This window comes from Rattus norvegicus, chromosome 5 (genome assembly GCF_021556685.1).
Source record: "Rattus norvegicus strain SHRSP/BbbUtx chromosome 5, alternate assembly SHRSP_T2T, whole genome shotgun sequence".
NCBI classification, from domain to species: Eukaryota; Metazoa; Chordata; class Mammalia; order Rodentia; family Muridae; genus Rattus; species Rattus norvegicus.
In genome coordinates, this window is record NC_141538.1 from 84,378,119 (window position 1) to 84,401,125 (window position 23,007).

A 23,007-nucleotide genomic window follows, 5' to 3' on the forward strand; every position below is an offset into this window, starting at 1 on the left:
ACCACTGATTTAAGTCCTTTACTCCATAAGCCTTTCATTGAGTGCAGCTTTGCAGTTTTTCTTTGGGCAGGTTCATCATTAAGAGTTCCAGTGTGGTTGAAGAGTCTGACAAAGCTTCTCAGAATGTCAAGTCTGACATAGTTTTAACTTCTTGGCATCCTAGTAACCTAGAGATATACATTTAGATTAGCTGTTTCTCTTGTTATCTATTTGAATTCTTTACCTTCTTCCTTACTTTTTCAAGGTCCATACGTAGCTGAGACTCTCATAGATTATTTTTCATGAATCAGCCTGAAGTCCTTTGTGCCGTTTCCTGCATACTGGTCTCTCTCTCTCTCTCTCTCTCTCTCTCTCTCTCTCTCTCTCTCTCTCTCATTATTTCTTCTGTAACTTTTGTTAGTGTCTGCTTCTCACCAAGAACAATGAAAGGGAATATTTTTGCAATCCCAGCCATCATAGCCTTAGGCTAGTGTAGTCTTTGGAAGGCTTGCTTGTTCTTATTCTGGTCCAGCAAGCTGAATTCTTGTTCTCTACAAACTGTGAGGTATCGATATCCTTTCACATCATAAAATGTTCAACTTAAAAAGTTGACCAAGAACTCAGAAGTAGATTTTGAGCAGGACTAGAGAGGCTGAACAACTCTTTCAAATTCACAAATAAGTTCATGATGCTTCATTCATGCAACAAATGGAAATTGGAGAACTACTATATACTGGACCATAGGCTAGGCTCTGAGAATGAAGAATGAGCAAAACATAGCCCCGTATCTTAGAACCTCAACAGTGACCACACCATATAGCAAACATGAAAAAGACAAAAGAAAACAAAAACCAAACAACCAACCACAACAAAGCAGGTTGAAGTTATAACAGTTCACTTCATGAATCTAATATAATGGCAATTTCAATGCAAGGTTTCCATGCACACACTCTGATGTCACATATTTTGGGGAGACAAGATGATGTTTGAATCCTGCTGTAAATTGGGTCTTGATCAAAACAGGGTTATTGGTCTACCATTTGCTTTAAACATTTATAATTTCCTTGTGCTAAGAATATTCAAAATCATTTCTTCTCATTATATTGAAATGTGCACCATGGCATTATCCACCACCGTCACCCTACTGTGCTTTAGGATACAAAAACTAATTTTTCTTTGAAAGTGCTCTCAAAGGAACGTGGTCTACTGTATAATCTTTTAAGAAAGGTTATCACAATGAACACTACTCTTCTGTCACTACTGAATGCTTGTACTTCTTTCATGCACTCTAGAGAGTGGAATTTCCCTAAACACACTGGGAGACAGACTAAGCAAGACTAATTTGCTGACTTTAAAAGATCATACATATATACATATAAGTAACAATAATTAATGGAAAATATGCCATTTATTTTGAAAAAGAGCAAGGAGGGATACACATACGTGGAGTATCATGGGTAGAAAAGAGAATAGGGAAATGGCAATTATATTATAGTTTCAAAAATAAAAGAAATAGTTAAAAATAAAGCTTTACAAGATGAGCAGTGTCTTGAAAGATGAATCAGTTAGGAACACTTCTTGATCTTCAGAGGACCCAGATTAGTTCCCAAAACCCACATCGTGGTTCACAAACATCTATACCTGCAGTTACAGAGGATATAACATCCTGTTCTGTCCTCCACGAGCACTAGAGATACACATCATAAACATAACACTTGCAGGCAAAACACTAATACAAAAAAATTAGAATAAAATTTATTTATTTACACACATAAACATAAATACATCTTAAAAAATTAAAAACAATGAACAAATGAGATGACAGTGTACCTGAACTCATGAGAACCTAGTGTTTGATATCTATGCTTTCATATGCTGCTAGAAATGTCACGTCAGCCTTCATTTCCTGACTTAAGGCACATTCTCCAGAAAGCACATGTTGGGGAGTACAAAGAAGGGAAGAGACATGCTATGGATGAGGTTATAAATGTATCTTCTATAGCCAGTGAAGAGTGGAAACAGTGCTACCTAATTATCTATGAGGAACTTGCAAGGCGAGATTAGAATAGGCCCGAGTGCTCCAAACTCTAGGTGGTCTGTAAGTCCTCCAACAATGACAGGTTTGACGCGGATACAAGCAGCATTCACTACCTGTTCTTTCGAGCATGTTTTAAAAGCATGTATTTGTGACCAAAACCAAAAATCCTCAATAGAGTAAAGATCCTTCGGAGTATGTGGGCTGTTGTCAAAGGTACAGAGTATATATGCCACGCAGTGCTTTCTTCAAAGCCATTTGGTAGATGGCTAGGATGGAAATCCTGATCCTGCAGAGTCCATTGGTCTCAAACACAGTCCTGCCCTACTTACCCTGTTCATTCGATCAGCAGTTTGCTAACACCTATTTGCTCTCTCCTAGAAGGACCATTTTCTGTTTGATTCTTTCCTCTTGGTTAACATTCTGCAGTCTTCCTATCATTTCATAACAAAGAACTATGCCCTTCATTTCACAGTTTATAACATTTGTAGCTGATATAACCCCAACACTTTGGTAAAAGCACTCACATTTTAGCAATGTTTTTTTTTTTTTTAACACCCTTGAGCAATTTGGAAAGGACGCCATTCTCACCGAACTACTGATACATCTGGCATTCCCAAACAACTTGCCACAATAATAAATCCCCACAACGATATAGGGAAGTTCCAGTTGCTGCTGCCCTGAAAGTCCATTTGCTTTGATGAAAGCTCAATGAATCATCCTTTCATCTTTTTCTCTTTCCATGAGGTGTGAAAATATCTAGTTATAGTAGTATTATAGCTTACCAGGTAGCATTTTCTGTGGGTTTTGCAAACAGCATTGTCTCATGTCATCCAGATGAATCACCCTGACAAGACAGTGAATCTCAGGAAATGAATGGTAAGAGGGGACGAAGGAGTGTACATAAAATTGCCAAGCAGTTTTCTGGTCTTCCTTCTTTCTTCATTTTATCCTAGGTGGTACTTGCCACCACCTTCAAGAATACTAGCTAATTCATGTTTGCTGACAGTTTGTCATGCTCCTTCATATATCATTAGATTACAAGCACTGAGTACATGTTATTTTTGTCTCGTTTTATTCATTGCTTTGCTCCTAACATGTAAAGTATGCCACAAGCATTAAGCAGAGGTTGGCTGAAGAATTGTAGGACACTGCACATCGCACATGTGTCCTGTCTGACACTCTTGTGTAAGTGTGATGTTAAAAGGGAGGGAGGAAGGAAGGGCTAATGAGGAAACATGGACCTTGGTGGCACTTTGATAGACACTTATCTAAGTTGCTATAATTTAATCTGCTAAATTTTGGAAAGCCAAGAAACCTCTATTCTTCCTATGGACACAAAAAGTAAGGTTGGACCATCCTGTGTGGAAAATAAAGGGTCTTGCTGAACATATAGACACAACCTCTTATTGTATAAACAACTCTGTATTTAGACAAATGTGTTTTTGAACATTTTACCTTTCGCTATTCACAAGCTGTAAGAGCTTCATCAAGCTGCCCCCTCCTTTGGCAAATGAGAATTAGCATGCTAAGCACCCTGCATTTCAAAAGCTCTCTGCACATAGTAACTGCTCAATAAATGCCAGTTTTCTTCCTGTCACTGATGGTCTCCCTGCCCTGCTTCAAAACCAGAGAGTCCCATGTGCTTCCAGCACTGGCTGCAAACTCCTTTTGGTATTAACCAATCCGAAGAGAATCAGAGGAGAAACACCCATTGCAGTTCCTCCTCTAATTGTCTTGAGTTTGGGAATGGCTCTGCCTTCATAATACATGAGCTGGCAAGGAAAAGCCTAGCTTCTGGCTTTTCCTTTTATCTTCACTGACCCCAACAGAGCAAGTATCCTGAAGGCAATCAGCACCCTGTAAGAGCTGGCTGGTGCGTGTGGCAGGAAGTAATACTCTCTCAGCTTCTCTCACAGAACTTCTCTGAGCACTGGGTCTGAGTAAAAAAGATTACCCCCCTGATGAGATGATATTGTCACATCTGGGCATGAGGAAGCCAGGTCAGGTACAGGGCCCAGTCCAAGAGGCACCCCTGGGTCATAAAGATTGCTGTTAAGGATGACAAGATTTAGGCTGGTCTCAGGCAAAGACATGCACCTGCAGGGCACAGGAATGATGCACGACCAGGAAGCTTTTGTTTTTTGTTCTTCATGTTTTATTTTTCCTCTTCAGCATATGAGGTGCAGAATGGTTTGAATTTTAACACAGTGTAGAAAATGGACTAAGCCTAGCTTCCATGACTGCCTGTTTTGCAACAACTGCCCAGCACTCTCCAGAGATGCTGAGTTCTTAGAGGAAGGAATTGTAATTCCAACCTGGGATCCCTGGGGACCTCATGGTGGTTAAAATCCAGGCAACTCATGTGTTATCTTAGCTGTCAGGGGACTCATTCCTCTGCTAACCCTGTCTGCCTGTGTCTTCCAGGCAACAACAGCTTTCTGACCTGTATGGAAGATGGACTGTGGTCCTTCCCAGAGGCACTGTGTGAGCTTATGTGCCTCGCCCCACCCCCAGTTCCCAATGCGGACCTACAGACAGCCCGGTGTCGCGAGAACAAGCACAAGGTGGGCTCCTTATGCAAGTACAAGTGCAAACCTGGATACCATGTGCCTGGCTCATCTCGGAAGTCCAAGAAGTAAGTGCTGCAGGGAACACACTCATGGACTTTAAGAAGAACTTCAGAAGGGAACATTTCCAGGGTTGCTGGAGGCCATACCAAGTGGTATTCCATTCTGTCCCATAGAGAAGATATGGAAGAGTGGGTATCTTATCAGAGCAGTGTCTTATTTTTCTCAGGCCTCCTATTTGTTAGCAGTGATATGAAGATGGTAAGTTACCACACAGTATTGTCATGATGCAGAAAAAGTTACAAAAATGCCTTGCACAAAGTACTTGCTTAAGAAATATTGAGTTCTTGCATCACCATTGTGCGGGCACCTATCACTACACACTGGAAGGAAGAGAGAACACAAGGGGCTGATGGGAATTGATCTCTGTCCCGAACCACATTTGAATGGCAACCTGCCTACCTTCAACAATGTTGTTCAATGAATACAGTTTCTTTATTATATTTATGGGTTTTAATATAATTATACCATTTCTCTTTCCTGTACATCTCTCTAAAACCTGCCCATGTTATATTCCCTGGTTCCTTTCAAATTTATGATGAATTATTTTTGTTAAGCACACACGCATATACACTACATATATATTTTATTATATATATATTTTATATTACAAGTATATCTCAGCATTCTTTAGGTCATAAGCTTCCCCTTTAAATGTTAGCACTCTATTGGTGCCATCCTTGTTAGGTCATATTTAAGCAACCATGTTGATCAGAGTTCACTGTGCCTTGATATTTCTAGGAAACAAAAGTATGGCAGCAAACTCCTTGTTCCTCTGGTGTTACAGCCTTTCCTCTTCTGCAATGATCTCAGAACCTCCAATGTAGGGGTTGTATGGCAGATGTTTCATTTGGCATTGGGTTCCACAGCTCTGCATTGTGGCCAGTTCTTGCTTCCAGTCATGGTCTCCATCGTGCACGCATCTCATGCATCCCTCATACAGGCAGGGATTATGAACAGGAAGACAATGTTGGTGCCCTGTTAGTGCTCCGATTCAAATCATGTTATGCTTACAATATCTATCCTCTCATCTTTCCTGAAGACGGGCCTTCAAGACTCAATGTACTCAAGACGGCAGCTGGCAAGAGGGAACATGTGTGCCGGTGACTTGTGACCCACCTCCACCCAAATTCCATGGGCTCTATCAGTGCACTAATGGCTTCCAGTTCAATAGTGAGTGTAGGATCAAGTGTGAAGACAGTGATGCCTCCCAGGTAAGCCCACTGAACCCTGAGATCAAGGCCTTCTTTCCCCTACCAACTGCTGTTGTCAGGGCTCTGTCTACACAGCCAAGCTTATAAAATGACAACATCACCATTTGTAGAAGCTGAGAAGTAAGGCTCCCAGTATCTTCTTTTGTTAAGATCTCTGAGCTGTATTGTCTTTCTATAAGCCTATTTTATTCAGAGATTCTTAGCTTTGGAAATTTTTTTAAGCATTAGAACTTTTAAACACTTATGAGAAATGTTGAAAGAAATGCATGTATGGCCTCTTAGCAGTTAAGATTGATCTGTTATGCCATTCTGGTAGGCGTGCCTGGGATTTTGATCAGCTCTGCCCACTTCCTACTACCCATATTGTTCTTAAAGCTTTTACAGACAAAGGGCGGCCATGCTTATCAGACATCAGTTGGTCCTGGAAGCCTATAGACAGGGCTTTCTTAAGGTTGGGAGAACACTTGAGAGTACAGTGTAGAACAAAGGAGAACAGAAGGGGCCAGCATGGATTTGAGTTTCATCTCAAGCCAAATGTAACTAAAAGGTAAGTCTAGTGTCCCTGGCTGCCTCTGCTGAAAGGACTTTGTGAAAAAATACTGTTCAACTTCTATACCCAACCTCTGCCACTCAGTTGGACAAGTCGGGAGGCGTAAAAGCAAAAGGAAAGTTGAAAAGAGTGCAGAATTCCACAGAAACCACATTTCCACAGATCCCACCACTCAGGTTTGACCGTCTAGCTCTGTGACTTATGGGTGTGCAAGGAACAGCAGCCAGGTGAAGCTGGAATATAGCTGCCTAGACTTCTTCAGGGGTGAAATCCCCACTGTTCTTCATTTCTTAGCCGCCAAATACCAAACACTGCAAAACTTAGCACTTTTAGCACCCTTAACACCCCTTTCTTCCTTTTCCCACATTTAAACTATTCCCAGACATACCCAGTCTTCCCAAAATACCCCCAAAGCTGTTCCCTCTGTACCCAAAGCAACTACCCTAATAAAGAAAAAAACACCATAGTCTCCCCCCCCCCACACACACAATGCAGCCTCTTGATCATATCTTTTCTTGTCATCCCAAGTCTCTGGCTTTAAACTATTCTAGGCCAGCATCTTTTTGTTTCTTTGGGATAAAATTCAACCCTATTAGGCAGTATTTCATACTCTGTCTGTACCCTAGAAGACCCAGATTCCCTACCTATCTATGAATCTGTTAAGCAAGTCCCTCTTCTGACTCCTTGTCTTCTACCCCTCTGAGAAGCAATTCCTCTAAGAGTCGTCCATAGGTCCCCTCCACATCTGAACTAAGCTACACATTCCTCAGGTTATCAATTCATAGTAGTAGCCACTCATGCTAAGTTTCTGATTTACTTCACAGTGGTCCTACGCAACACTATAAAGCCTTCCACTGCCTCTTTCAATCACTCTCTGTCTTCAGCACTTAGGATGCTACCAGGCACCTAGTAGGTCAGTAGGAAGTAACAGTCAGATTAGGAACCTGGTGCCTCTTCTGTGATAAGCTGGCTTTAGTAGGTATTGCTTCCAAGTTTTGTGCATCATACATTCATACATATCTAGGGCTATCCTGGCCACTCCCGGGAATCACTCCTAGGAATCATGTGGGTCCTCCAACATCTAGGAAGCATGAGTCCTGGAATAAGCAAGGACCAAGATTGCCACAGCCTTTCAAAGACTGATCAACCTCCCTTTCGCTCCCTCACACAAAACTGTTGCTAACAGTTATCCCTGAGCCAAATAATATTCTGGCCATGGTCATGTTATCAAACTGAAACCCAGTCTGCCTGCCGCCTGCCAAGTAGCTTTCAAGGGCAGTTTGTATTTAAAGGAGAGGAAAATGTAAATTCATCAGAGGACTGGAGTGTTGCTGTTTGGCAGTGCGTGGAGAGGCTAGACTCGAAGGAGCAGGGTATGGCTTGTCAGCTCAAAGAATGAGGAGGTGTGTGCCAAGTGGGCTCTTTACACAGTTGACGTTTCTAGTTTGTACTAAGAATGAATTTCCTCTACCCTCAGACCAAGGGCCTGAGAGCCAACGCCAGTGTTCACCTCAGATTCCCTCTCGCTGCCTGTAAACACAGCAGGAACGCAAGGCTTATATGGAACGGAGATTCTTAGCTTTCCAAAACAAGTTACAGATCCTGGCATAGAAGGGCAGAGGCTACTACAGGGGAGAGTCACATACTCTCTCCACTGCTACTACAGGCAGAATTTAAAAAATTCCACATCATTGAGTCCTTCCTCCAAGGAAGCCAGTAGGATGTGAGATCTGAGTTCAAATGCTGACGTTACTACCCTACTCCTCCACTAAGGGACAAATTCCATAACTCATCAAACTTGTTTCCCTGCATATAACATGAAGAGAAATAGTAAAGCCTGCCTCGTAATTTTGGTGGTAGCAGGGAATAGATGCAGGTAAAGCCAGAGATGTGCAGTGAGGGGGCCTATGCCACAGTAAGCAGCAGCCCCCAGGAAGGTACAAATAGAATAGCCTGTTTTTATGGTTATAGCGTAGAGAGATCTCTGAAGCTGATTTAAACTTCCGTAGAGCCTAGAAACACAGGCAACAGATTGAAAGATAGCCTTATGCTGGCTACTTCCCCAAAGTCTCAGAAGTGGCATTTACCCATATAAGTTGTGTGGAAACTTCTTACCTTGCCCAAATAGAACCTGTGTCTACCAGATCTGTTTTGTGTCTCCAGACATATGTCACTGAAGTATTTAGAATATGGTTATAATGTCCAGGTAGTTAAATATTAAACTACACTTAATATTAAAACATTGTTTTTTATTTGAGGTATACATTCTAGTGTCTGTAACTAATCCCTACCTGTGGCAAGTAGAGGCAGAAAAATTAGCAGTTCAAGTCTAGCCTTGACTTACACTGTGAGTTTGAGGCAAGCCTTGGCTACATGAAACATGAGACCTTCTCTCAACCAAGTTATTTTATCTATTTGTTTTCTGATATAGATCTCACCACGTAGTCCAGACAAGCCTCCCTGCACCTCATGACAACCCTTTCTTCTTACCTCCTCAGTGTGGAGATTTTAGATGTGAGACATCATGTCAGAGCTCACATTTAAATGTCAATAGTCATTTTTATACTTACATACTCAACATTTCAGTTTTGATGTTCCTGTCCCACTAAATCATGGTGGAAAGCCTGAATAATCATAACATTGATTTTTTTTTTTAATTTGAGGGTTTTAAGGGTTCTAGGCTGGTGTTAACAGACTTTTTTTTTCTTTCTATTCAAAAAAACACCTCAACAAGAAATCATCTCCCCATTTGACAGACACAAAACGAAGGCCTACAGTGTCTAAAATTTTGCCTATAACTCTGTGTCCGTAGGGGATATCGAGACTATTCTGCCACACTCATCCACTGTCCCCAGTTACTTCCAGGGCAGGCTGGTGACAAAGGGCGAAGTTTGCTCTCCAGACAGCTGGCAAGAAGTGAGAAGTGCTAATCCTCTCTAGATTTAATGGGACTTAGAAGGTATTGAATGTGTGGAGAGATAATGGAGTCCCAGGACATAGTGAAAAGCTCTGCAGGAGTTCTGCAACTGATTAGAGAAGTAGCCTGTCTTTAGATAGGATCAGGGTCTATGGCAGACACTTGAAGCAGGAGAGGACAAAGGCTAAGTGCTTCATGGGTCAAGTAGTACATGTAATAATGGGTTTCCAGAACTCAGCAGGAGTTCCTGGAAGACAAGAAGGAGAAGAGTTGAATCAGGAGCATGGCCATTTCCTTGCAGGGGAGACAGATGGTGGGTATGTAGTTCTTTGTGCCACAATAGCATAGTGTTGGCTCAGACTATATGAACTCTCATGGATGCAGACTTCCATGGTTCCACACTCTATGGGTGTAGAAACAGTGTCTTATTTCAGGGTTGCCTTGAGAAAGGGATGAAAAGGCAGAATCATGTGCCATTAGAATTTGGCAAATGCTCAGAGATTGTCATACAACCTACTCAGCTTGCAGGTGGCTCCACTAACACCCAGAAAGGAAAGCCACACAAGTGACTAGCAGTGCCAGCTCTCAAAACAAATTATTATTAGCACGACTCATCTCTTTTGCAACAAGCCCTTTCTTCAGGTGATGCTCATGACATTTGCCTGTCTGCTTCATACTGATTGTTTCACATAAATATATTGGACATTTCTGTTCTACTTACACATGCAACCATGGAAGGGATTCTTGGAGGTTGGTAGTATGTGCTGTGTTATACAAGTAGGAAGGACATGGTAGATCCAGATTTCCATAGCTGATGCTCATCCTGTCCCCTGCTATCTGTCTCTGGCTGACTTTGATGCTATAACAACCTCTGTCGTGGTTTGGCTTATTTCTTCTTCTACTCATTGTCTTTCTTTTCCTTTTGTTTGTTCCCCTTCCACTGTAGGAAAGGCACAAAGGGTTGTCTTGATTCCCAAGTTCCCTATTGCAGCAGAGAAGTTAGGAGCCATGATTAATGCATAGCTCTGCGTCATGCATATTAGATCTTAAATACTTCCATAAATTGACCACTTGGTTGTCATGATGACTCCTTTAGGCTGAAGACTCAATGTCCCTTAACAGTTGAAGAAACTGAGGCACAGGTCCATGAATAAACTCTCTCAGGTCCCAGATCTGGAATATTAGAGAACTGACATTTGAACTGGTACAGTTGTAACCATCACTATAATATCCATTACTTGTTTCTTTCTTGTAGTGAGCCTCAGTTTTCAGATTTGACATAGGATCCAGTTTCTCTTCCACCCAGTAGTTAAAATGATTTTTTAGAACATTGACAGTGTCATAGTTCAAATAATATAGTTGTAAGCAGTTTCAGCTCTGTGTAGTTTTCTTGGCTAACAAGATAGGGGGTATAAAGAGAGTGGAACATGACTTTTATAGTCATAGATAAGCACAGAGAGGAATGCAGTTTCGGTGAAGGATGCACAGTCCTCTTGTTCACTATTTTACTTTAGCAGGTAAAGTCATGTCTTGTGCTAGGACTTGGCTTGTGCATTTGGAATCTAACACATTCAGTTGGTTTGGTTCCCCGACAACACCCACAGAAGTAGTGCTCTCAGATTGGATGCTCAACTACATTGGCTTGTCTGTGCTCAAATTAGACAGAGCAGTCATCAAGGATATCCTCATTATCAGATGGTCAGCAAATGCTGAGCACAACAGGAAGTAGCCCTAGCAGAGACTGGAACATCTAGAAGCTTCTGCAAAGTTGCCATTTAGAGGGAATAGCACAGAAAAAGGTACCAGATATGATAAACCAGCAATACAGGCAGGGAAATGGTGTGTTTACTTGAGTAGAATGAAGGCCACATGTATAGCCAAGAGGTGGGGCTATAAATCTCTGTGTTCCATATGGAAGCTATGGGAGTGCTAGCCCACATGCTTGCCTTCTTCTGAAGGCTAAAGTGTCTTAGCAGGTGGGTGCCATATTTTTAAGGCAGATTTAGCCACAGAAAGCTCCAGATGAACCAAGCAGGAGAAGGAGAGAGAGGGGGAGTCTTGAGAAAGTAAGACCAGTACCTTATGTTCCCACCTTCCACAGTGAGGCCTCTGGGAATTGAAACTCCCTGAGTAGGTTCCAGTTAGCTCTAATACATCCTCTGCTGCAAACCTTGCTCCTCAGCCAACTCTGGCCCATGTAGTGCTGAGGTCTGCAGGCCTTGAGAGGCTGGAGGCCAAATGCATCATAGTCCCAGGCCAAGGATCCAGGAAATTGGGGTCAATTTCCTACTCCCCTGAGTACCGAGCAGAATCATGGGGCTTAGAGCTGGGGCTCCAAGAGGGAAAGTCCAAGTTCTCTAAAGTCCCATGAAACTGCATAAGCTTGCCACAAGCCCACAACAAGCCACTGAATGAGGCCCTCTTAGTTTCTGCGTAACTGCAAGCTCAGATGGGCCACATTCTCCTACAGGCAGAGGAGCTTCTCTCATAATGGTGCAAAACTCCTGCTGGCCCCGGACAGACCTCAAGAGGGGCCCCTTTCTCTTCTCAGTTTCTCAGTTCTGATTCTATGCAGCTGCAGCTGGTGTGTGTGTGTGTGTGTGTGTGTGTGTGTGTGTGTGTGTGTGTGTGTGTGTGTGTGTGTGTGTAAAGACAAGGAAGCATCAGTCCATTTCAGCCTTTTCACATTTTATCTCCTAGACATTCATTGTGTATTCCCTCATTCATTTGCTAAGACATTTATGCCTTTATTTTTTCTGGCCATGAATCCATTTATTTCCTGATTAGTTAAAAAAATCCCACATATTCATTCCATCTTTAGTTAAGCAACTAGTCTAAATGAACAAAAGCATCTGCAATGAGACAAGTGGTAGACTGAGTGGCCTACATTACCGGCAGGCTGTGAGGACACAGGGAGATGAGTCAAGGCAGTATCTAGGCCCCTGCAGAGCCTCTTGATCCATCCTGAAAGGGTAGTTGTCTTGCTTGTTTTCAGTACAATCCAGTCTTCCAAAGTCAGCATCAAAGATTCATACCTACTGTGCACTTCTCTCCTTCACTCCTCCCTCAAGTCTCAACAGAACTACATCTCCCTCACCCATGGTTACCACACTGTCTGGCATTTGTCTGTGAGCTCCTTCTTCCAGGAATGTCCTCCCATTCCTGCTTTGCCTTCTGGGAGCACCATCCAACTTCTAGTCTGATAGGTTTCTCATGTTGAGTGGGTCGTAATGCAAGGGTATATCTTCAAACTGCACTTTCCTACTTGCTTACAGGAGAATGAGGAACAACCTGTTTCTTACCTTAAAGAACCAAGAATAGATACTGCCTTGACAAGTAACCCCCTCAGAACCCTCTTGTGGCCATCATAGCTAGAAGTACCTTGGAAGAGAAAACTTCTCACCTGGGCTGCTTTCTCGGGTCTAAAAAGAATGAAAGTGCTGTGCACAGCTGTCTTTTTCTATGACTTCCCTGCACGATGCTTACATTTTATTGTCTGTGTATGACTTCTCAATAAAAACAGCAGTAACATAAAACAAATATAAGGCATAGTTACTCTAATCATAATTTCCCAAAGACCATTAGTCTAGAATTTAGGAAACCTTGTCGTTAGTCAGTCTGGAAAAACCTGAGCAAGCTTTGGTTTTCTCCGAGTCTTCAGTTTCTCCACAAGGTCCTAACTATACCCCTGTTTCAAGATGTCTGGGGTTTAGCTATTAGTAACAAGTTATTTTGGAACAACTTTTAAGTCTGTGGGGAAATGACACATTGTTTCTCCTTTCATTCTGAGATGCATGTCCTTTGTACAGCTTGAGTCTCTGACCTCCTGTGTGTGTTTCTCTGGTGTTCAGGGCCGTGGGAGCAACACCATTCACTGCCGGAAAGACGGCACTTGGAGTGGTTCCTTCCATGTCTGCCGAGAGATGCAAGGCCAGTGCTCAGCCCCAAACCAACTCAACAGTCACCTCAAATTGCAGTGTCCTGACGGCTATGCCATAGGTAAGATGGGTCTAGATGGGGAACAGTGGCGTATGCATGTCCATCCATGAGCTCAGGCTAGTGCCTAGAACTTTCTGAGGTTATATCCAGATGAAACCTGACTTTGTGAAGGAGACAGAGAAGAATGAAGCAAAGTCTGCCTTCTCACCAAGGAACTCAGGACCAGGATCCTGGTTATACTATATATTATATGGTCGGCAAATGTGCACAGCTTTGGAACAGAAAAGCTGTCAGTGGCCAATTAGGACAAAGAAATACCCAGAGGAACTGATGCTTACCCAGAGATTTGCTAGACTTTGTCACATATTCTAGGGAGAAGAAGCTGAAACCAAGAGACCAATGAGTAGGAAGTATGACAGCATACAGGGTCCACTGTGGCGGCTTTCATGATGAACTGTAGAATATATCTCATGCACAGGACCCAAGAGCATTTGGTGCTGTTCAAACTCTGATCCCCAAAAGGACTTCGTGACTGATCCTTTTAATCAAGTTTAACAGATGAGAGATAAAACCTTGAATGGACAAGGGAACTTGCCCAAGTCCTGAGGTTTGACTAACTCCAAAGGCTCACCTCTCTTCCTGGCTACCTTTGGGGAATAAAAGGCTTTTTCAACCTTCAGCTTGTGTGTGTGTGTGTGTGTGTGTGTGTGTGTGTGTGTGTGTGTGTGTGTGTGTAAACTTAGAGCATATAGAACCTGATGTAAGGGCATCTTACCGCATTAAGATGATGCCCTAATGTCCATAGTCATGTCCAATATGATGTCTAAGAATGTTTCCAGGGTTGTCTGGCACAGAAGGTTATGTGAACATATACAAAGCCAACATGTTCTTTATGAACCATGACAAGAATTGTCACTGTGTGTCCAGGAGCACACAGGTCTGTGGATGGACACAGAAGGTTCCTAGGGCTGTCCCATCTCTTTTTGAAGATGGAAACACAGAAATTCAAAAAGCAGAAACTGTTGCCATCTGAACTTAGAGCAAGCACCAGCATTCTTGCACATTGTTTACCATTCTAGCACCTGCCTGTGTCCAAGGACAGCAAGCATCCAGTTTCTCTCCTCTGATTAAGATCTTATGGAATCACTAAGGGGGCCTGACCAGAAGAATTATGGAGAAATGAGGGTTTATGAAGTCTTGTCACATAATCATTCTAGACAGTTGGGGCAACAGGTGTCTGAAACAGTGGCTGCTGTATCCCAATGCCAAGCTTCCCTCTTTTCTATTATTCCTCATGGGTGTGCATGTCTTTCAACACCTATGACTGAGAATAGTATAGACACGGAGTGGTGGTATTCGTCATTCACCTGGTGTGAATTTTATATAACCAAAGCAGGAGAGTAGATTCTTATGATACCAGTCCTCTGTTGCTTTCTTGCCCCTTCAAACTCATGTTACCATGGTAGCCTGGATGCTCATCATATGGATAGTTCAGGGTTGTCAATTGGTGGGTGGGAACCTCTAATAGGAAAGCAGAAAAAGAAGTGGGTAACTTGAGAATACTGATGGAAGCAGTGAAAGAAATGGGAGAAATCTGTTTTCCCTCTACTATTTATTTTCTAGTGGCTCTCATTTAGTCCCAGCAACACCCCTACCCAGGAATCCCATTTCCTTATGGAGAGGGGATTGTTATAAACCTTGTAGTAGGACAAGGTTGGGGTCAAACTTATGACTGAAGACCCACCACTCCGATCCTTCGTTGGTCCTTCCCCAAGTAACCTTTAGAACATGTGTGCCCATCATGAGCTCCTGGGGAAGTCACTCCTTTCCTGGAAGAAGCAAGGGCCTGGTGAAATCAGCCCTCTGTGCTGATGCCAACTGTGGCTCATATATCACAACATTGCAGCTTGGTCCTGAGTCTGGCATGTGGGAGAGGAGACAGAACAAGAAAGAACAGAAGAAAGAGGGAAAGAAGGAGGGAGAGACAATGTCAGATAACAACCAGTTTTTCCTCTTCCCATCCTCTTCCCTTTTCCTCATTTCTTGGGATAGACTGTCATTGTCTAATATCCAGAGGAAACATCTCTTTCCAAGATAATTTTATCATTACAGCTTTGTTTCATCTCTGCTCACTCAAAACTCCTTTAGAATTGGTCTCATAGCAAGCAACATATGGTGTGCCACAGAATTTTTCTGACAGCTCAGTGACATCTGTCCCTCTCTTTTCATTAGTCATCATTTGTCTTTGTCTCCTTTTATATTCATTTCCTGTTTTCGTGTGGTCCTCTACTCCCCATTGCCACTTTTCTGTGTGGATGTAGCTTACCCCATAACCAAGCCTGAAAGTTAGGAGAACTGTGTTTAAGCCTGGGCTTTCTGCATGGCAACAGAGAGAGGTGACTTCCATGTGCCTTGGCTCACCTACTTAAGAAATGCCACTGAAGACCCCTGTCTCAACATGGCGCTGGATTTTCAGGAAAGTGGAATGACATAAGGAAGCCACCTGGCAGGATCAAAGACATCACTGCCTAGGTTATGGTGAAATGGTTCTTAACCTTTCTTTCTTTCTTTCTTTCTTTCTTTCTTCCTTCCTTCCTTCCTTCCTTCCTTCCTTTCTTCCTTCCTTCTTTCTTCCTTCCTTCCTTCCTTCTTTTCTTTCTTTCTTTGTTTTTACAGGTTTAATATTTTATATTTACTTATATTGGAATATAATTAAGTTGCAAATTCAGTATACACATTTTTTAAGAATCATCTCCCTGCCTCCCCACTGCTTTCTCTTCTCTTCTGTTCTCTTCTGTTCTCTTCTGCCCTCTCCTCTCCTCTCGTCTCCTCTTTTCTCCTCTCTTCTCCTCTCCCCCTCCCTTTCCTCCTCTCCCATCCCTTCCTCTCCCCTCCTCCTTTTTACCTCTTAACATTGTTTAAAATGTGCAAACCCAGTTGCCACTTTCTTTTAGATTGAAGACAATATTAATATGATAAGAAGGAGAGCACTGTATAAGGTGTGTGTGTGTGTGTGTGTGTGTGTGTGTGTGTGTGTGTGTGTGTTGTACATGTACATATCTGGAAAGGGATGCTTAGAATGGCTCAATGAAAAGATTACTTGCTAGAAAGATTTGGCCCAATATTTTTACACTGAGTGGCATGTAGGGAGGATTGGACAGGCTTTCTGGTAGAGATAACATATGGAAAAGTTAAGCTCTGGGCTAGTCACTGTGGTGATAGTCGTTAGCTGGATAAGAGGTAGGAGCCAAAGAGATCTGAGGTGACTCTGCCAAAGGAATCCTCTCCTTCCCACTGCCTGTGTTGATAGCCAAATCCACTGGGCAGAAAAGCCAGTGCTTTCCCTGAGCATGGTGACCCATAGGTATGTGGAGATGTGACTGAGCCATTACTTTACCTTGTGCTTCCCTTCCTTTCAGGGTCAGAGTGTGCCACCTCGTGCCTGGACCACAACAGCGAGTCCATTATCCTGCCTGTTAACTTGACGGTGCGTGACATTCCCCATTGGATGAACCCCACACGAGTACAGGTGAGTGACTAGGGCCATCTCACTATGGCTAACAAGGAAGAAAACGCCATTGTTGAGCTCCTACTAAGCCTTTGCTCTAGCCAAGATCATCCTTCTGTGTATAGTAACTCATTTAATCACATCTGTTTTTGGAGGGAGTTTTTTTTTCCCACAATTTTTCCATCTATAATTTTTTTACTACACCTCATCAGCTTTTTTCCTAAAAGCCATGCATTTACATTCCTACAGGTGCCTGGTATACAAGTGAGGAAATTGAGACAAGTGCATAGTTAGGGACATAGAATTGGATCCTGCTCTAGTGTCTGCCTGTGTAGTCTGTACTCATAAGGATAGGGCTCGTTGGTGTCTCTAGCAGCTCCATGTGATTGAACTTTTCATTGCCTCAATCTCTTCCAACTTCTCTAACGCTTTCCTTACTTGGTGTAATGCACCCAACATGGGATATTTAGTATAAGTGACTAGTTGAGCCTAGTGTTAGTACAGTTCACAACGCATTCAGGTAGCTGGAGTTTCGCATACAGGAATACTTGAACCTCAGCCTGTATCCTTTCCTGTGTACTCTGTACTTACAGAAGCTGCTATCATCTCAGGTATCCGAGAAAGAGAGGTCAGACATGATGCTCACTCTCAATACTAACCTTTCCATGGCACCAGGCTGTCTGGCTCCTGGACAGATGATGGTTGATGCCCTGGAGTGGTACCACTACCAAGCTGACCTTGAGGACACCATTGGTTCTTAGTTCCTCTTGTGTGACCTGACTAGTCCAGGGCTCCAGAGATGATTTGGGACCTACTCTCATCTTCCAAGACAGCATAGTTCTGGGGTTTCCAGAAATCCCTTTGAGAATGACTCCTCACCTTGCAGAAGCAATGGGGTAACAGGAGCAGAGGGTGGGCAGGCAAATCTCACCTATATTTCTATCCACCAGTCTTTCTGCCTGGGATTTGGGAGATGTTTTCTGCCTGTCTACTGCAGATGGAGATCTGGATAGCTTGGTATAACCTGATACAGGGTGTACTGTTTCTCAAATGAGCTGAGGGAAGACTTTCTTCAAGGGCTTACTCAGCAGTCTAACATGAGGACTTGGCCAGACCCCTCAGCTATCTGACTACACCAACATCCACCTTTCCTCCTTCCCCTGCCTCTTTCTCCTCTTGCTCTTACCTGCCTCTACTTCTGTTTTTCACACTTTGTGTTACTTTTACTTCTACTTTGAAACATTGTTTCAATTTCTCTCATTTCCCATCTCTTTCACTGGCTTCATCCTCTCCCTTCTACACTTCCACCATCCTCAATCTGACTTCATCTCTTTATTTACACAGTATACCCTTATTCCATAACCATAAGCTCCTATACCTCAGGATAACTTTCCCCATTCTTAACCAGAACAATAAAAGCATCCAGACTGATGCTCCAGGGTGCTTGAAATAGCTGAACTCATGCAGCAGTAGCCACAGATCCTGTTCACGTGTAAGACACCTCAGAAAGCTGGAGATCTATCAGCCCAAGCCCCTGAGCCTACACTAGAGACCTGAAGATTACAGTCTGGAAGTAGGTCAAGGTCACATGGAAATGCATCCTCACCTACTTATCAGGACTCCAGACTGGTCGAATCTCCCACTGCTTTCTCCCACACTACCTCCCACATGCTCCTAAACAGAGGAGTGCCTCCCCACACAAGAGAATTCCCTGACAAATTCAGACCGAGGCTTGGCCCAGCTCCTACTTAAGTCCTTTCTTACCCACTAAGTGAATTCTTACCTTTTCCTCTATGAACTCTGGATACTAGAGCATTAAGTAGTAATTTATTGTGAAATAAATTCAGGGATTTGAAAGACCACAAGCTGCACCCCCTCCTTGAGTTGCCCACTCGCTACCTGTCACAGCCTCCAACCCCCCTTCCCTGGTTTGCTTGCCTTTATTGATGCTGGACTACCAAGAGAGCTGTAACGAGGTTCAGACCTCCACCAGTCTCTGGAGGCCTCATTATACAAGAGGAAAAGAATGTAGGAAAAGTGAGGGAGTGAAGGGCATAGATTGATGACTTCCAGGAATAAAGCAGCAATGCTGGCCTCTGCTGCACCCTTGCCCCCTGAACAATGATTGCTGCTGAGAGGAGGCTAGTGTAGGCATCTCCAGGCCCAGGGAGGTGTTGGATGACTCCTAGGTCTTCTAAGAGGTGGCTCCAATGCACCTATGTGAGGAGGATGGTAGAGAATATGGCTCTGCTCCCACTTAGCCACCTTGGCCCTTGGGTAAGAGTTTGAAACCAGAACTGACATTTAATAGATACCTGCTGTGAGCAGTCTTTTCCCAACCATCTCAGCCATGTTCCTTGTCTCCCACTCACCTCCCCCACCCCCCAGATGCATCCCTATGTAGTGGCTGGAATTGAGTTTCTATTGTTTCAGTGGAGGAAATGAAATATCAGAGAAGGACCCTCTCCACCACAAAATTATTTTAGCCACCCCTGCATCTCCTACAGGATGTAGAATAACAACTAAGACAAGGCACTTATTGACTGTTTGCAAGGAATGTTCTAGAAAATTCTTAGTAAGAAGGGCTGTACACATGCATGCACACATACAAATGCAAACCCATGAGCTCTGATTTATGGTATTTTCCATACCTCTGGTGTAAACACTCCCACTCTGTAGGATGTCAAGGCCTCTCAGTGCTTATCACTGAACACCAAATTGGAAAGACACAAGGAAGTGTCACCTCTGAATCCCATGTACCCCACAAGTACAGTAAATAGTAAATAGTTCCATAATTTTACTTCTGTTAGTGATCTCATCACAGATGTGAAAAATAATCAATACAACGTGGCACCTTCAGACTGAATATTCTGGAGCAAATCCTATTGTGTTTCTAGGCTACAATTTCCCATTATTGAAATGAGAGTTTGGAACAGGTCAGGTGTTCAAAGCTCAAGCACACATAGATCCAGGCAGGTGGGGTAGACGGGGAAGCGAGCTGAACCTATTGCTCTGTATGTTATAATATTTTAAAAACAGAAACCTATTAGTTTTGGTCACTGGACTATTTACTGGAAATATTTCAGAAACTCAGAAAGACTGACAAAACTACCATAGACATTCCTGTATATAGAACCGGACCTAAAGCAAAACTTTATTGGTGTAGAGAAAGCACTCTTCTTTTCCTTGATATGAAATTTATACACCACTATTAAGCATGGGACTTAGTAAGTTCTTATGCTCGTGTGTGCCTGCATAACCAGTACCGTATCAGAATGTAAAACTTTCCAGAGAGTCAGAAGACTACCACACCTTTAGCAAATGATGCCTTCATCACCAAGGCAATCACTGTTTATGTATTTATCATTACAGGTTAACGGTACTTAATTTTGAAGTTCATATAAATGGATTCATATAATATGTTATGAGTTTTATTCATGAGCACACTTAATTGCTATGATGATAGAAACCATGTTTTTTTTTTCAAATTAGTTATTCCTTTTTCAATAACCCTTGAGGCACATATACCATAAACTCGTCAGAGACACAAGTACATTAGACTCTTCTAATTGAAAAAAACGAGGAGATACAAACCCAATAATAGATGGGAAAGCCTCTAGCTTGGTACTAGATATGTGTAAGACATGCTAGTAATTATAGGAAAACATGAAAGACATCATTGCTATGTGTATGTATATGTGTATGTGTATGTGTATGTGTATGTGTATGTGTATGTGTATGTGTATGTGTATGATGTGTGTGTCATGTTCCTGCATATGTTTGCAAAAGTTAGAAAACAAGCTTGCAAAGTCAGAACCACCTTATTATGGGTTCTGAGGATTGAACTCAGGTTCTCGGTTTCTCACAGCAAGCATTTTAACCACTAACTCTAGCACCAGCACTCCTACTCCCAATCCCAGACACTGGACATCATGTTTTAAAAAGCTATTTCCAGATTGAAGTTGGTTATTGCCAAATACAGCAATGTGAAAATGTGGCTTCATGTAGGCCATATTTTCCTCTCTCTATGTCTCTCTCTCTGTGTTTCTGTCTCTGTCTCTGTCTCTGTCTCTCTCTCTCTCTCTTTCTCTCTCTGTGTGTGTGTGTGTTTGTATGATAAATCTGGAGTTTCATTCATATTGAAATATCTTTTTGCTTTTAATAATTTCAAATCTCTATAATACTAGTATGCCAAAGCAAACATTTCTGTGGCTTGTGTAGCCTGGAAGCTGCTGGCTTATAACCTTTGGATGAGAAAAGCCAATTCCAGACAGGGTATCTAGAATTATGGGATTACGCAAGATTCTACCCTGTTCTAAGGAAGGTCCCCATCATGCACCATTGCCTTGCTAGGGCTACCAGGAGTGTCCTATAGTAGAAGGTATTCTCTAGCATCATAAATGAAAGAATGGAGGCAAGGAAGAAAGTAATAGAAAAAAGAAAAAGGAAAAATAAGCATGCCCATTTGTGGATGACGTATGTATGATGTAGTTTGCTATTGCTCTTTCATATCATCTCCATCACTTTGTCATATCATAGCCCTCTGAGGTAAATGCTATTCCCTGGTGATACATCTGTCCCACAGCTTTTCTACCCTTCCAAACCCTGGCTTTTCACCATCCACAAAAGGAATACTTCGTAGTAAAAATTTCAGGGATATGAAGAATGGAGGGTCAGAAGCCTATACCTTGAAATAAGACAGAAATAGTTTACTTGTTGATGGTTGCTTCCTATGGGTGTGATTGGAATAACTTGTTGATTTTCATATAACTTCATTTTCCAGGGTAAAAATAGTTTTTCTCAGAGTTCTGAGGAACTGAGAGGATATAGGCATCTTGCTTGGAGAATATTCACTTAAGAGAAGATTTTGTACTGAGGACAAGGGTGATGGTGGTAGTAGTACTGTTGACTAAGTTAGTAGTAGGACAGCTAATATTTTGGTGGTGATTATGATAGTGGTGTTAGTAATGATTCTGTGAGAATGAAGGCTTATCGCTAATGAGGAGGAGTTGTACAGTTCACTTTTACCACCCTGAAGAAATATTTGAGCAAACCTATAAGAGGAAGTGTTTGCTTCTTGCTGGTAGCTTTGGAGACTTCAGTCCATGGCAACTTGACCACTGAGATTCAGGAACCCTTGTGTTACAAAGTTCAATATCATCATGAGGACGTACATGTCTCAGAGCTACCTACATCATAGCCGCTAGGAGCCAGAGAGAAACAGAGGAAGGAATCAGGGACAAGACATAGATTCTTCAAAGTCATGCCCTAGCCTCTACTTCCTCAAATTAGGATTTGCCTCTAAAGTTTCTACTACCTCCCAGTTGTGTAGTAAATTGTAGTTACCCAACATAGTTCATTGACTGTGTCAGATCCTTCATGACCCAATCACGCTCTAAAACCCCACCAGCTCCTAAGCAAGACTTACTCCTATGAACTTTTGCTGGTGGCTTCTCTAGTTCTGCTAGTATTGTGAGCATTTGTCTTGAAGAAAAGATGGTTCAATCTTCCTCCATTCAGAAGCAGAAAATGAAACCCTCTTGCAAGACCTCATATAAATGACTTTGGCGGGGCCTGATGTCTCATTGAAATCCAACAGGGTTGACATTTGAGAGGCCCCACAGGACTTCCCAATTCGTGGTGCACTCAACCTACCCTCTCATTTGGCTCTCACTACCAGTCTCCTTTCGTAGTTTCCCCAGCACACAGAGGGGCCCTGTGGCAAACAGGTGGCGTGTGCAGCCTTGAGTAGCAGTGGAAAATCCAAATACTTGGAAAGATAAATAGGCTCATGCAGATAGTACAAAAGTCCCTTTTCTGAACTCACATCAAATAAACCTCAACTGACAGAACGTTCTGCAACCACACCAACACAGAAGGACTAAATTAGATCTCAAATAAGGAGGGCAGCATGGTTATCAAGTCCCTGGTGGATACCAATATGGTTGTTTTCTTTTTCTTGAACCTTTACTAAATACTCTCTGATATCCTTGGGTTTGGGCTGTGAGCAAACCCTTGGACTCATAGAAGAAAGACTTATTGACGCCTCTTAGAGAAGTAAAACAGGTGGGCTTGTCCACTTTGGCCCTGTGGCTGGGCTGCAGAGGGAGAAATGAGTGTGAAACATAGTGACATTGCTTCCTATGTTCTTCAGTTTGGCTCTGTGCCAAGAATACAGGGATATCTAAGAGCTGGATCCACCGTCAGGAAGCTTAAGTGCTTGGTCTAAGAAGCC

At 42.6% G+C, this 23,007-nt stretch overlaps 1 protein-coding gene across 1 annotated transcript in view; it reads left to right on the forward strand.

The window, feature by feature from the left end:
* The window catches only part of Pappa (pappalysin 1), a 230,363-nt gene that overhangs the window by 181,815 nt on the left and 25,541 nt on the right, over positions 1-23,007 (forward strand). Inside the window, 4 exon segments of the mRNA NM_001401319.1 lie at positions 4,442-4,652; positions 5,687-5,858; positions 13,177-13,324; positions 16,684-16,793. Coding sequence (NP_001388248.1) covers positions 4,442-4,652; positions 5,687-5,858; positions 13,177-13,324; positions 16,684-16,793 — 641 coding nt within the window.